General features: G+C 43.7%; 1 protein-coding gene across 1 annotated transcript in view; it reads right to left on the bottom strand.

The window, feature by feature from the left end:
• The window catches only part of FGFR3 (fibroblast growth factor receptor 3), a 32,938-nt gene extending 24,913 nt beyond the window's left edge, over nucleotides 1-8,025 (bottom strand). The window contains exons 1-3 of the mRNA XM_010000289.1: nucleotides 8,001-8,025; nucleotides 6,904-7,167; nucleotides 2,494-2,547 (exon numbers count right to left, since the gene is read on the bottom strand). Of these exons, the coding sequence (XP_009998591.1) occupies nucleotides 2,494-2,547; nucleotides 6,904-7,167; nucleotides 8,001-8,025 (343 nt within the window). The remainder of the gene's footprint in view (nucleotides 1-2,493; nucleotides 2,548-6,903; nucleotides 7,168-8,000) is intronic.
• Nucleotides 8,026-16,334: the final 8,309 nt, after the last annotated feature.

Genomic DNA, 16,334 nt, shown 5'->3' with positions numbered 1-16,334 from the left:
GGGGGGGGGGGGGGGGTAGAAAAAAAAAAAGGGACCCACAAACATTATCATCAGCCCTTTCCCATCATCAAACGCTAAGTCCATTTTGTTAGTCAAAGGCACTGGCCACCCATCCGACTGGAATGGCCAATTAAAAAAAAACAGAGCAATACTTGGAATAATTAATAGAGCCAAGTGCTCATTTAGCAATTAGGAGCTGCCACCAAATTCTGTGGCAGACAGAATCAACCCTAATTGTGTAATTTCCCCAGCTGACGCCTCCAAATACACAGCCAGATTTAATTGGAGATTATAGGGGCTCTTTGAAGGTGCTGGGGCTACGCAGTGGGGGCTCCAAACAAACAGATACAGAGGGGTAGGGAGCACTGGGGCAGAAGAGCAGTGTGTGAAAAGGGAGTTTTGGTTTTGTTTCAGGGCCAGGAAAAACAGCTGTAGAGAAGAGAGGTATTGGAAAGTCTCTATTTGCAAAAGCAGATCGCGGCTTGTGACAAAGCTGCAACAAACTGGCCGATGATTTGAAGCTGCTCAAGTTCCTCTTTCTTCTTTACTGCTGCCAGTCCCTGAGGGATGCCCTGTTTCTGTACTGCCCATCAGGGAGGACGCTTAAAGGAGGGTGAGCAGAGCAGGGCACTCCATGTGCAGGGCCTATCTCTGTGTTCTCCACAGGTTTTTTTCACCAAATACGACTATCTTTTACCACAGATTTCCTCTCATTCTCTTGCTTTGGTATGTCCAGCTCCAGTAATTAAAAAAAATTGGGTCAACCCCCCCAAATTAATAAGATTGGCTTCAAACTCATGGCGTCATTAGAGCCAGCTCTCCAAGTTCCTCTCTATAAATAAGAGGGTAGAGAAACTTTCTTGAACAACACAAGTAAGCCAGTAAATTGCCATATAATCGCAAGGGGCCAGGAGACAAGGTTTTTATTCCATGATGTGCAACATGACAACACTCAATGAGGCAGTCTTGGATGGATCACCTCCCTCTAAATATCCCTGCAGCAGCGGTGCCAGGGTTAACAACACAGCTCCCCAGGCTCAAGAGAAGATCTGTGAAGGGTAACCAGAGGGTCTGAGGTCAAACAAAGCGACATAAAGCACATCCATGTCACAACACACCATGTGGTTTCACCGTGCCAGCTCACTAAGCTAATCAACCATTTTTAAAGCAGAAGAAAATCCAACTTTTCATAACGAGACCTTTAAGCCAAGCCAGCAGTTACCTTCAGGTCTAAAAAAAGAGACAGCCTTGAAGTCATGAAGACCCAGAATACAGGCTATAAATACATGTGGTGAAATGTATGTTTTCCTTTTCAGTGAAGAAAAATGTCTCTTTCTGTACCATAAACCAGCTGATGTTTTGTGATACCTGTTGCTAAGAGATGTGAGTTTATGACAAACCACATTAAAAAAGTACAGAACGATGAATTTCGCTCATCAGAGGTACGTTGCAGCAGGAACAAATCCTGACCAAACCTGACCCTCCCCTATACCTCTACCAGGCTTTAGCAGGCATCAGGAGCCCTGAACACCTCTGCAAAGGAGCCTGTCACCTTGCAGGTCACCTAGCCCTTAATTAGAAGCTATCAGAAAACCACTAACTGCTGCTGATGGGTCGACCTGGCACTGTAACTCACCATTACTGTCCACATACTGCACGACAGAGTGGTATGGATTTACTACAGTGGGAGACCTGTTTTAAGGAGTCCTGTGTGTCCAATGCTATGGGCAGGAGAAATTTTCCAGTCTTGTTGAACTTCTGCCAATGTACATAGCTGATTGGGAGTTCAAATGCAAGACATTTATTTATTAAAAACACATACACACAGGCAGCTTGCTTTGCAGAAATATAAAGAGCATAATAAAACACAACACTAACGCCTCTGAAGCATGTAATGATCCTGATTAATGCTATTGCACTTAAAGAAACAAGCACTGGGACTGAAAGAAATTCAGTGTAAAAGCACTGAGAGGCTCCATCCTGGGGCTCCCTTCTCCATGTGAGGGAAAGAAAAAGCCAGTAAAGCCAAAGGGGTTGCTCCTGCTTAAGGCATTAGTAAATTTGGCCCTTGGCTAGTGTAAATTTTATGCTCTGCCTCCAGCCAAGGTGCTGGTAAGGACCATAATCCAACAAACTAAAAATAAAACAGGCCAAGGCTTGCAATGGTGTAGAACTGGTGTAACGTCAGTGTAGTAAAAAGGAGTGAGGAAGGAGAAATTTTAACTCTAGCTCATCAAGTCAGATTGGCAGAAACAAGTCCCCCCTCCAGAAAAATCACACTAGTGTTGCTGTAGGATGTTGTAGCAGTGATACCACTCTGGCAGCTCTTTCTGAATTTTTAGATAAACTTCATCATGGTACCATCCTAAGGTCACTGATCTCAACATGGAGAAAGCTGCTGTCCAACCAGGTGAACATCCAGATCAGCTGGTATGTTTAGGAGCCACATCTCTTTGAAAGAAAAAGGCTCTGCATCCCAAAAAAAGAAATTACCTGTATCTTCTGACTCATCGTCATCATCTTCATCATCACCCGATGAAGGGGAATCTAGGAGGAGAAGGAGAAAGAAGTGAAGCTGAAAGAGGATGGCATGTGGAGACACTGTGTCGGACAAGGCTGCCAGTGCCATGGTGGGCTCCAGTGAGGGAGAACATCTGAGTGATTGGCCACCCTTCCCTGCATCTCCACCAGCCCATCCCTCCCACGTTGCTGAGCTGGTGACAACAGCCAGAAGATTTCTGAACTGGCTGAGAGGTGTCACAAGTTTGCCAGTGCTCTGCCACCAAAGAGAGGGGTCCAGTGCCAAATACTTCTTTCTCCCTGTGTGAAGGGGAAGTTTCTTTTCACAGGACAAGCTCTCCCTCGCTGTTTTTTCTCCTAGCACTCACTCTGAAGCCTTTTTACTTTACCAAGTCTCAAAATGACAGATCAGCATTTCTAATTGACTTTCCCTGCATTTTTCTTTTAATACAATACACCTCTGCCACGTCCCCCCTTGGTAACTCCTTGCTAAACCACTCAAGACCAAAGCTTTTAAAACCTCCCATTGCAATGAAACCTCTCTCTCAACAGATGTTTTGATGGCTATTCCATGAGCCAGTCCCCTTTTGTTATGTTCTTCCTAGAGAGGCATCTTGAAGCTGTAACTGAATACAGGTTAATAGGTGGGAATTCTGCATCTATACCTCTCCAAAACATCCTGAATTGTTTCTCTTGATGTGGCCTAACACCTCACCTTCTCCAGCCTGTCCACAATAAAGTCTTGATCCCTTTTCCCCCCACCAAATTACCACTGTAAATGTAACTCCCATGGTAAAATAGCAGCTTAGTGTTTGATTTAGTTTACACAATTCAGTACAATTCAGTGTCTGGAAAATTTAGCATCACTGACTTCATACATCTCCAGGAATTTCTTTTTTAAATAAAGGCAAAATGCTAAGAACCCAGCAGCCTTTATAGTCTGAAACAATGGTAAAAGAACTACAGAACTTGGCCTTAAACACTAGAAAATAGGAAACTTCATGAGTGTTCAACATGTGACCAAAAATGTAAAGCAATAAATCAGACCGAGTCACGCAGAATCTCCTTCACTTCAAGACACAGTTGAGTTTTCTGCCATTCCCTGGCCCACTAAGTGATAAGAAAGCATGGAGGTAAAAATGAAAAAAATAAAACCAAACCAAAAAACAAAAACCACCAAAAAAAGGGAAAAGGCAACAACAAATACTATTTCTCTGCAGCATCTGGAAGGACTTCCCAGACATATTCACTATGTATAGAAGGAAGTTACACAGGAATCATCTCCCTGCTTTAGACTGCAATGGCACTTGGTGCTCTTTACCTTCTCTTTGGCTATGTCTCAGGAAGGCTTCAAGCACGTACCTAACTGCAAATCCACAGCTGAGGTCCTGCTGGCAGAAGAACTAGGGAAACGCCACAGGGCTTGCTGAAAGTGAAGTGGATGTTCAGGTGTTTCAGCTGAACCAGCAGGTTTACTCAAGTCCCAGCAAAGGCAGGAAATGAGCCAAATACCCACCAGCATTGACAGAGAAACCAGCACATTCTCAGCCCTGCACTCTCAAATTTGGTTACCCATATATTAACATGTGATTATAGTTTACTTCTAGTTTCCAATGAACCAATTGTGACCAGAGGTGCAGAATCAATTTTTAAACCAATTTAAAACCAAAAATTTCCACAAGATTCAAGGAAGAGTTTTTGACCTTGCTTGTGCTTCAGAACAGAGATGCAGCTTAGATTGCAAGACCAACCATCACATCTTCAGAGCTACTGTCTTATTCGGGTTTCTAAAACATCACCTTTTTCAAAACATGACTAAAAATGTGCAAGGTATTTGTTAATGATTTACTAAAACAGTAATACTTTTCAGAAGTTGATGACTATTTGTTATCATCAAGAACTGCTAGATGCCCTTCTCAAAAGGGCTTTCATTATGAATGGAAAGGAGGTTAATTTTTTGGTCACCTGTTTTGAAGGTATCAGTCTTGGGTAATGTGAAAGCTCTTTTTGTTGGTACCAGCCTACAGGCCGTGCTTGTCACAGGGGTGCTGCTCACCACTAAATCCAAAGGCTGTTCTGTGTGTGAAATGACTGCAGAAATGGAGCTTCTGCCAACAGGGCTGGCTGGAAATCAGTTTGGGCATGCAGCCTCTATGTGTGATCCTCTTTAAGTGCTCAGGTTTTAAGAGGACAGTATGTTTCTTTTTGTAAACTAGCAAAACACTCAAGCCCATGTCTGTCATGAGAGGCATTTTAAAGAGAACAAACCCTGCTATTAATCAGCCTGGTTTTCAACCCTGAAATGCCAGTGCCAGCACCTCCTTGCTGTACCATCAGCTTCAAGCATCTCACTGCACACTGAGAGTTGCTGCAGAAGAGTCAACTTTTGCAGACTCAAAACTCATGGCCCCATGAAGGAAAATCCTAATATGCTCCTAGAATCTGGAAGCACCTCTCAAAAGGGGACTTCAGTGTATACCAGCTATTCTGAATATACCTAGTCTAGTTTTTCTCACTTAAGACTCCAGATCGAAGCAATTCCGGTTTGTTAGTACAGATTTAAAACAGTTTAACAGAGAACAACTCCAGCCCCAAACATCAGATACTGACATAAACACCCAACCAGAAACCCCAGCTAATCACTGGCATTACCTTTAAGAAGTGGGAACACAAACCACAAATCTCTGATAACAATCTCATTGCTACAGTGCCACGCTGAGCAATCGATACTAATTATGAAGAAATATCTGAGCGTAGAAGAGGCGCCACCATTGCCACATAAAGCAGGGCTTCAAAGTTTAAAACAAGGGCTGCTGACAGCTAAAATGGAGACTCCCACATTACCAGCACTTTGGTGGTAATGACAGTGGGCTAATAGAATCAAAGACTCATAATGCTGTCAGAAAGCAGGTTCAGGTTACTCGCTTGTTCTGAAGCTGTTATTAGCTATTATTAGCAAAGAGGAAAAACACAGGGGCTTAAAACTTTTTAAAAGCAGAGGATTATCAGCCCCTCCACTATGAAAAACAGTTTCTCACTTTACGAACTTTTGGGGCTGGCAGCTGTTTCATTTGAGTGTGTAACCAGCTGCCCTCTTCTACCTCCCTGCTGCCCCCTGAACTCAAAAGCATTTTAATGTCACTTAAAAAAAGAGAGTAACGTTTCTAACAACCTGCAGTTCCTTGGATAGTTCAAATAATGGTACCTAGTTACAGAAAGCCTTTCAAGGGCCAAATACTTCTTTAACCATTTAATTGATATGACCTTGAAGCATTCACAGCAATCTCCAGTAACTGTCAATGAAAAGCAGATGTTGGTGAAGGCTTGTTGAAACGAGCTTTTATTCTCACGATGGTTTGAATCTCTCACTTACACAAAATCCTATTTCTGGCATGAGAAAGCCCTTTATGGAATGGATGTGATTTACACTCACAAACATCTCTGTGTTTGGTTTTCAGACACAGCCCCTTACTTTCTGAGGGAACTCAACTTTTGAAGGCAAGGACCTACTGTTTGGGGATGCTTGAAAAAGCTCCAACAGCACAAGGGCAAAGGGGAGTTTTCAAAACTTAGATCCACACGGGGTTACTTCTGAAAATTCAGGCTTTTAATCTGTGTGATCACAAGGCTTTCTATCTGCCCACAGTGATGAGTATCCATGTACCAACACAGCAGCCTGAGATCATGGAGATTATCTTAGTGTTAGCAGTTAGCTAGCTGGGAACAACAGATTTTTCTGGTAGTGTTTAGTGATTCAGGCTTGGACAGCTTGTAGCTGTTCTGTCCTACTGTCCTAATCACGGAAAATATGGCCAAGCAAACAACAGCATGTGCTTTGCTAACGTAGCACTTGTTTGCAATATATGAATCCCAATGAGTACCTTTGATGAAGCACATATTTGAGATTTACACAGTTTACAGAGAAGCTACTTCCAAAACAAACTAGTAATTTGTGATAACTGGGATAGAGAGAAAAGATTTCTCAGCTACAACAGGGAAATAGTTTTCAGGAACCTCCAGCTTTTACATCAATTTTGCCACTGATTTGTCACATAAAGTGAAAAAAGTCACTTAACCTCCCTGAGCCAAAGTTCACTCTCTCACAAAAGCCTTCAAAGGCACATGTAGCATTGCATCTATTTGAGTGTAAAGGAGGATTTGGGGTTTAATCTGACTAGCCCCATTTCTAAGTCTCTCTCAGTATTAACATCAAGCTTTAACATTTGGCATGGACATGCAAGCTTTCTTTGATTGGTTTGTTTTGTCAGTCTAATCACTGCCAGGAGTTACCGAGAAGGTAGAGACCTACCCAGTATGTGAAGGTACAAAAATTTAAAAGAAAAAATTAGAAAAGCACTGCAACAGTTGTATTTCTACAAGTACCTGTAACTCTGACTGTAAAGTTTCCCAGGACCTCGTTGGAATGCCTTGGCTTGCAACTGTACAGTCCTGAGTCATCATAGGATACATTGATTATCTTCAACAGTTTTTGTCCAATATGCGTTCTGTTGGTAGGTGCAATCCCAATACCATCTTTAAACCAGAAAACAGACACAGAAGAGCCTTGGGTGTTACAGGAAAGTTCAATGGTATCTCCACTTCCAAACACCAACTCTTCTAGAAAGGCGGTCTCGCTCCTCAAGTATTCTGCAAAGGGAGAAAGAAATGGAAATTAATAAAGAAGTGCAGGTATCAGAGAATGAGAAAGCATTTTAAGTATAAACTTATATTTGCTCTACTGATGTTTCCAAGTGTCCAGACCTCTTCCTTGCCAGAGGTAAGCCTTGCCTGCTCCAGGCAGGCAGTAATAGAGAAAGACAGTCAAGTCTCTGGCTGATCTACAAGGGTGGCTCCAACCCTGTAGTGACCAAAACAGTCATCCCACCAGCTGCATCATCACAGACCTCTGTGAGTAGCCATTACAACACCTAAAGTTGCATGTGGGGGTGATCTAGCAGAATTAAGTATGTTTGCTGCAAAGTTCACAGTTCAGTCTCTGGATCTTGATTTCTTTATTCCTGCCAGTCTGTCCAAAACCCCTGAGAGACCCAGCAAGAAGGGGACATGAGAAAAGAAATGGGAATAAACATAATTTCTCAAGTGACTCTGGGTATCCCAAAGGCAACCTCTGTGTGCTGAAGGAAACAAGGGAGAAAGGGACGCAGGTGGAATGGCTGAAATAAATGAACCCACCACCAGCTCAATGGAGTTAACTCTGCAACAAAGAAGTGCAGAACTGAAGAAGACCAAACACAAAGGATGAAATGCCTGTTTCTTCAGTCTATCTACCAGCTGCAGCAGTTTGCTTCACTAGTGAGGACAGTGAACACTGCCACTAACTGGAGAATTTGGTTTTACCATAAGGCAAAGGGAAAGGTTCAAGCACAGAAGTCTCCCCATGGAGGAATGAGGGCTGTGTTGAAAGTGTGGTTCTTGGATGTGATGATCCTCAGGCTCATTATAGTGAACTATAAACTCACTTTTGACATTCAGTGGTTTATCCATCCTTGACATGAGTATAACAGAGAAGAATTAGCCCTTTACAGCTGTCCTCAACCCAGCCAGACCAACAGCAAAGAGTGTCATTCTCCCCATCTGGTCTATGCAAACCAACATTTCCACTTGGCATTGCCCTGTCTCCTGCCCGCTCTGAGACCAGGGTCAGAAGAACCTTCTTGGTTTCTGTACAATATATATCATGGGGGATCCTATTCCACAACAAAGACACATCAGTGCTACGATTATATAATTAACAAGTAAAAAGTAATTCAAAACAGACCAGTCTGAAGTTAATCCCATCATCCAAACCCAGATGGCCTGAGCTGATCTCCAGTGGTAATCAGATATGGATAGAGATCCTAATTTTGCAGTTTAAGCCTATTCATAATTACAATTTGACTGTGAAACCAATGCAATTACAGCAGCTCTGTATGTCTGAGGACATGGCATTGGCTTCAAGCTGCTCTTTTGCCATCAAGTGAAAGAGTTGGAGCAGATTATAAGAGAAAAATGTATTGCCTTTCTACTCTTGTCACCCAAGTTTTTATTCTGAGTGTTGACTCACAGTCTCTTCTCAACTGGGATATATCCTTGGGGAAAATAGGGTTGAGAAATATTCTGGTTCAAGTCTATAAGAATTTTTTCAATGGTACCAACTTTGGCTTCCAATGAAAAAGCTGGTACAGCAGGACTGGGTACTGATCTTTGTTGACTCCGATGGAAGCGTTTACTAATTTAATGTACCGGAAAACAAACCCCATGCAGCTGCACAATTCCTCCATACAAACTACACAGTTTTACCCAAGCTGTTTGCCAAATGATCAAGACTTGTATATTTTGGCTTTTACATAATAAACCTACCAAACAGGAACAAGCCCAGACTAAGCACAAGCCAAGCTGTACTGTTTAGCCATTTAAAAAGAAATCACTCTTTTCTGAAAGCCGTAACGAACCTGCTCTAATGACGAAGCGACACACTAGTTTTATAAAACATCATTAGGAAATGCTGAAATTGAGAGGAAATTCACTTCAGATTTAGCAGAACAACTGGGGTCTGAAGCTTCTTCCATGGGAAGAAGCATCATCTCTTGTTTCTGGCAGCTTTATTTTGGAATCTCTTCCCTCAGTCTCCCCAGCAGGTATCCTGATGCCTGTTAAATGTAATCTTCAGTCCTGGTGACTTTATTCCTACTGACTGAGAATAATAACTTGGAAGACTGAGTGGTGAATTAAAAGGAGAATATGATGAATGGTTTTAATGCCACTTCTTTACTCAGTTTTTCAAGTTTCACTTTATATGCCTATGGCTTAAAAAAATAAACAGGACCCAAAATAGAGACCTCCACAAAGTACTTTAGTGTGCACTTAACTGCTTAAGTACTTTGCCCAATTGCAACCTTGGAGAATCAAATTTTACTGTCATTATTTCTCATACAGCTTTCAAATACAATGATAAATCAGACAGTTTCATTTCCTTGCTGAGAACAGCTGGAGTTCAAAGCAGGGAACCAGAACTCACATCTCCTGCTGGGCACACAGAACTTCCTTCCCTCCTTCTATGTGCAAGTGCCTCATGTTTCCAACACCTTCTCAAGAGGAAGGACAGTTCCTCCCCCATCAAGTCATGAAGGAGACATGATGTTGTCCTTCCTGAGGCCAAGCATCCAGCTATCAGATGGACCTGCAGAAGTGTACATCTCCACCCATGTTGCATGAACAAAGCAGCAGGAACTGTGTGTACAGCCTGTGCATGGAAGGGGTTGGGTGGGGATGGGGTCACCGCCTTCATCCTGCATCTTCCATCAGTAAACCATAAGGTAACAAGCACGGGGGAGCAGGCGCCGAGCTCTCCCAGCATGTTTGCCTCTTCCATCTGGTCACACACCTTTGATTAAGGCAGTCTGAAAACTTCCCACCACAAAGCAGCACAGCAGGGAGGCAGGTTTTCACAGTTCCTGGGGCTACAAACACACATCTCCTGGATCTCAGTCCCAGGTCCTAAGAAAACCACGCTTGCTGCTGGCAAACAACTACTCCCACACATCCTTTAAAACTTCCCTAAAAACCTATTGCAGGTCAGGTAGCAAAGGTTCTCCCCAGCTCTCCCAAAGGAAACTGCCATTTGGGATCTAACTGATATTAAGAGCACCTTTTCAAAAACAGTAGACACAGGTATCCATGGGGAGTTACACACTGGGGAGTTAAATCGAGTCGGGGTTACAGACACCCACTCCACCACTTGCCAGTAGATGAAAGGATTAATGAGTTTGCAGCTTTAATGGGTTCTCAGAGAGGAGAAGGCAATCTAGGTTGTGGGCTCCCAAGATATTACTAAAATTCAACCATTTATTAGTTTAGCCAAAGCAGTAATGAGACAAGAATCACCAAAAGATGCTTCTGACGGAGATCAGCACTTGCAGCATCATCCCTGCTGCTCACAGCAAACATGGTACAGAGGAGGAGGCAATTTTTCAGTGTTCAGAGGAGCAAAAAGGCAGCGACTAGCTGGAAAGCACCTTCCACAATGAGAAGCAGCTGGGCCAGCAATGCTAAAATGCTTTTGTATGTATTCACTTAAAAGGATAAGATACTTCATCTCTGTAGCTGCTTGGCTCATCCCAGCAATAATTCACTTTCTATGTGGTTCGCAGCTCCAAGTGCTCAAGTGTGTCAGTATTTCCATCAGATGTCTGCTCCTCTTAGGCATCAATAATTGTTTCTGGGTGAGCCTGGAAATGTTTTATTTTGGTTTTAATGCAGGCAGCTCTCAAGAACGACAGGAGGATATGCAGTTTGTTATTTTTCAGGCACAAAAGGATGAGGAGGTGGAGGGTGGTTTGGTATTCCTGGGCTGCTCAAGGACCCCAAAAAAAACTTCCAGCCAGCCTAAAGCCTGGTTTGTGCCCTCCTCAGTGTCAGGGACCATTTCCAGGGGCTCTAGCAGAAAGCATGGAGGCTGCTCCCGGATGGCGAAGGCCATGTTGCCCACAGGAGGCTTGGTGGGGTAGGAGAGCCCTGAGCCACTCTGCCACCTCACAAGGTGCTGGGTTCTGGCTTCAAGACACTCCATCTGGTTATTTCTCTTCACCTGTTTTTCCTTCTGGAATAGCTTCCCATGATTCTGCTTTCCAAACACCAAAGTGTTTGGGAACCTCCCCATCATCACCCTCGTCCAGCAAGCATCCCACAGCCAAGGCATCCAACCAAAACCTCACCAAGACTCCCAGTCACAGAGGGCTTGAGGAAAACAACCTTCAGTACCATCACCAAAATAATCCTCACCCCACCTTGAATCCTGGCGATCCCAGAGAGGCTTTTTGGGATTGCTTCACAGCCCAGGGGCGGAATGGACCACGCAGCTCCCTTCCACATGGATCATATTTTCCCCTTTTCAAGCTGGACAAGCAGTATTTGGCATGTTAACATGCAGAAAGATAAGCAGTACTCCACACATTTCTCTCTTCTAGTTAATTCAGAAATGTTTCTTTTTCTTTGTATTTTATTGCACCAAATCCACCGTGACAGGATATATTAGAGGATCACAGAGCTACAACCATGCCAGAGCTTTCTCCTGCAGAGTCTGGTATCCCGTTCCCAGGGAGATTATGGTCACAGCCACCGAGCTGGTGGCTAAATGCTGAAAGGATACAGAAACCTCCAGCATCAGCAGGATGAACAAGGCCATGATGTCAAAGAGCAAATAGACTATTATCTCCAGGCTCAGAGCAGCTCCATGTCCTCCATGCGGGCTCAGCTCTGGTAAGTGTCCCACCCGTGTTAATAAAGCGTTAATAGTATTATTCACCCCCCACAACAGTGTTTTTCCCAATGCCTGTGTCACTGCTTGTGGGATGGGGCTGCTTCCCACCTCACCTCAGAACTTCTGCACAGGGAAGAACAAAACTCACTGCCCAGAAGAGAAACAAAATACTTTTCTTGCTGAACACTGTTCATTTGGGACTTCCCTTAATTTAAACAGAAGCCAGGAGGGGTTACAGGGGGTGACAAAGAGGTGACAAGCAGCCCTAGTGCCATCTCCTGTGAGCATCCTACCATGTCCCTCATGTTGCCTCCAGCTGCCCAGACAAGCAGCCAGGCCCCAGGAGAATACTGGAAACCACCAAACCAGCCCCAGGCATTGCACCCATCAGCAGCCCCAGGGTGAGGTGGGCAGATAAGATCATGGGATTGCCTGTTTATCCAAGTGCCTGCCTTGTCAGGGCAGATAAGATCAAGGGAGCAGCCCTGCAGCAGAGCTCACCTAAAGTCACCACATACCCTCAAAGCACAGTGGGCAGCATTTTTTATATCATTATTTTTGGCAGTGCTTTATGCAGGGCAGAGCTTCCTTTCCTTTCTGCAGCAACCACAACAGCATCAGTGGTGGAGCATCCTTGCCTGGTCACAGCCTTGATGCCCAAAGGGCACATCACCAGCCTGGCACAGCAAAATATAATATATAAAATATAATATATAAAATATTTACCTATATATATTCAACATATATAATTTATAATATGTTACATACATAACATATTTTATGTGTATGCTATTGTATATTATCCATAACGTAAAAAGTAATATAGAAAATACAGATGAATCTTATCTCTCCTCCCCATATTTTCTACCCCCTCAAGACCAAGTTCCCTCTTGGAGCACCTTTCCCAGTGTCAGCCTGCAGCTGTCCCAGGAAGAAGGGGCTGCACTCCATCAATCACAGCAGCACTGGATGGTTTTCCAAAGCACCATAATTTCCCACAGTGGTGTTAGGTGGGTTATCTCCCCTGCTCAGTGGAGCTCAAACCTCAGCAAACAAGAAAAGATTAAAAATCTGGTTGCTTCTGTAACAGCCTAAACCATGATCAAGAAATGTGCCCTTAGGAAACCATGTCTGAAAGGGTTTGCCTCCATCATTTGAAGGTGCCACTTTATCTTTCATCTATTGCACATCTTTGCCTGGAGGTGGGGGGGGAATATAGTTCTGGAAAAGCTTAAAATAGGTTTCCCAATAATAATGCAAGGTAAACTGTTTATACTGTGTTACTACTGCAATGGCCTATGCAGTTGCCATCAGACAGCATTTCTTCCAAGGATGTTTACAAGGTGCTGCTGCACTGTATTACCAGCCAGTGGGGTTTTTGTGGATCTGTGGTAGGAGGAAAGCAAACTTTTTTCCCTAGAGAATCAGCAGAATGATAACCAGGTTAAATTCTGTCATATGCAGCTTTCTTTGTAAACAAGAGATTATGGAAATAATAAAAAGACCTCTAGTGTTTAGCTTGGCTATCCCTGACTTTGGAAGAGCTTCTCAAATGGAAAAGCAGATGTTGCAAATCTGCCTTATCTATGGAGCAACTGTTGACTCTGTTGTGCAAATCCTAATTTACATCTGCATGAAAGGTTTCAGAGATTAAATGGCATTCAAGGAGGAATATTAGCTTTTCTCCCTCCCTCCAGCCCTCCTTTGAATGGATTTACTACTGGCAATTAGCTTTCTGTTCCACCGGCCAAGTAGAAAACAGGATTCATCAGGACTCTACAGTATCCTCCTTTTAATGGACTGTTTTCTCAAACCAACCAATTCAGATCCAGAGAGTTAGAAGAAGAAATAAATCACCACAAAGCTAAAACAGTTACAAAAAGACTTTGGCCAGGAGGATTTCCCTATGGCACTTGGAAAGCCCTGAGGAGGGGGGAAAAAAAACCCCTTGAACAAATCCAAAGGGTCTCCTGGCTACACCTAAAAAGAATGGGAATGCAAAACCCAAGAGACACAAGAAAAACTCAAGAGACACAAAGCTTTGGTTGCTGCTGAGAGTGCAGAACCTGTTGGAAAGGCAGCTGCGGCTTTGCTGGCTTAAAGGAATAGGCAGTGATGGGGTTTTCCTCAAAATCTGGCCAGACTGTGCAATCAAACACTTCCCTTGGCTCCCCACTTGAAACACAAGAGTGAACCAACCACCACCTATATTCTTTTTTAATCTCGCACAAACAAAAGAACTGATATGAAATGTCCTCAACTTCTTCATCAGTGGTCCCAAAAGTCAGGGAGCAGTGGAGGGGAGGGGTGGGGATGCTGCAGACCTCAGGCTGTGCTGCTTCATGTGTCCTACTGAGAGCTCCTGGCTCAAGCTGAAGCACTACAAGGATGCCCCTGTGAATGGTTCCTGGATGCCAAAGCCTTTGTTTTTCACTCAAGAGGAGGGCAGCAATGAGCTGTATCAGATCTCAGCAGCCCATACTTGTAGTAGAGATGACACCAGCCCCAGCCTGGTGAGTGCATCCTGGCAGCTGGTTTGCCCACATGTCACACAGCCCATCTCACCCAACTGCTGCAGCCAAACAGGGCCAAGCCAGACTGCTCCCCACTCATGGCAGAGTGATGGGACACCCGTTGGGCTGATCCTAGGTGAAGCAGAAGAGACTGTGCCCATCAATGGGGTCATGATCCTTTTTGTGTCTGCCTCTTGTTGCCTCTGAAGAACAGTGGCTAACTTGGCCACAGCTTTTGCACAGCACAGCAGGGACATCCCAGCTCACAGCCAGATCCCACCACAACGCAGCTGATGTTTTTACATTCCTGCTCTTCATGCCTCCAAAAATAAAAAAAAACCCTCATCCTTGCAACAAGAAAGCAACTGCCCCGATCCCTTTCCAACACCAATGGAGGTAGCTAAGGAAACTGAGGCATGGGCTGAGGCTTTCCAGCATCCCAACTGAGCAAAGCTTGTCCCCAACCTCATCAGAGTCCGACCAGAGCAGTATTGGGTCCTGCAGAAGCAGGGAGTCCCTGAGCAAGCCTTTACTCTAGCAGCATCAGTGCTCCATGCCATCCCTCCTGGCTTCGCTGGACCCAGGCTACTTGGTGGGGTTTTGTAGGTGACACACACCAGGAACATTGCACAAACGAGTGCTCCACAAAGTGTAACAAAAGGAGACAATTTCAACCTTTGGAAATATTTTTAAACTGTCTTATTAAATCCTTGAAACAGTAAGTACACATTGCTGAGTAATTTTTAAATGTTTTTGAGTAATTTTTTCCAAGTTCCTCCTCTACATCCTCATTTCCTTCCTAAAATCCTTTCGGAGTTCTCAACCTCCAGGGTGGGTTTTCAGCTATTTAGTGAATTCTAGCAAAATGTTCACCACTTAACTGCTCTGGTGGATTAACTTTTTTTTTTTTTTTTTTTTTACAATAGGAAAATAAACAGTGAACTTTTACTGGTGCTTTTAAGTGTATGTATGATGAAAGAGAGAAACTGGAAAAAGATACAGCACATCCAAGGATGTTAACCCTATATGCATACCTGCTCAGAGCCTGCAGTTACTTGAGTGCTATTTCAACCATATCTGTATTACTTTCCTGAAAACAGATTAACTTTTTTTTTTTTTTTTTTTTTTACAATATACAAGTTCAACAGGCCCAGTTTAGATTTACCTCAGAGGAACTTTTTAAGGGATGCAAAGACTCACAGTACCTTTACAATTCCCAGGCAGGTCTGGCCCTGGCAATTACTTGTGATGCTTTTCTGAAGTGGGCTTTGAGATCACATGGCATCAGAAAAAATTTGCTGTAAAGCCCCAGCCTTTCCCCTTCGGTTCACAGCTATGCAGTTCCCAAATCCCAGCTCCTCTGCACTTCCCTTGCACTTTTCATGTGCACTCTAATCTTCATTTAATGCAGGCAGCTGGCTGCAAATACCCCCAAACAATGACTTTAATCCTAAATATCCCGAAGCCCCCCACCCCTTCGTCCCCAAACCAAAACTGAAGGGAAATAAATAAATAGAAAGAACAGCCCATGACAGCAAGATGAAGAAATCCAAGCTATCCACGACTGGGCCAAAGGAGCAGAAAGACACAATGAGCTAAATTTTGCCTGGTTTGCTAATTAAAAACGGAAGCTACCCCGCTCCGGAGCCAAGGCAGGGATATGGGGGGAGTTCTCATGCTATTCAAAAAATCGGCTTCCAACTGGGACCATATTCACTCCACATTAATTGTCATTCAAACTACGAGTGTCCTAGTTTCAAAATGAAAACTACTCTCCAGTGTAGCTAGTGAAAACTAACACCAGTTTCGAGGCATTAAACAAAATTTATTGATTGCATTTTCCCACCCACTAAAACTTTAATAAGCATTAAACCTCAAACTCCTGGCCCTGTTTCCTCCCTCTACCCTCTTGCTCCATAAAAAGGGTCAGGCTCCTCTATATGGAGATTAGGACTTAATGTTTGGTATTTGTTTATGAGCCTATCAATTGCCTCTATTTCAGGGGGGAGGAAAAAGCACATCTGAAAAAAAAAACCTCTCTT

Source organism: Chaetura pelagica, unplaced genomic scaffold (genome assembly GCF_000747805.2).
Source record: "Chaetura pelagica isolate M959 unplaced genomic scaffold, ChaPel_1.0 scaffold116, whole genome shotgun sequence".
Taxonomy (NCBI): Eukaryota; Metazoa; Chordata; class Aves; order Apodiformes; family Apodidae; genus Chaetura; species Chaetura pelagica.
This window is presented reverse-complemented; position numbering and strand designations above follow the sequence as displayed.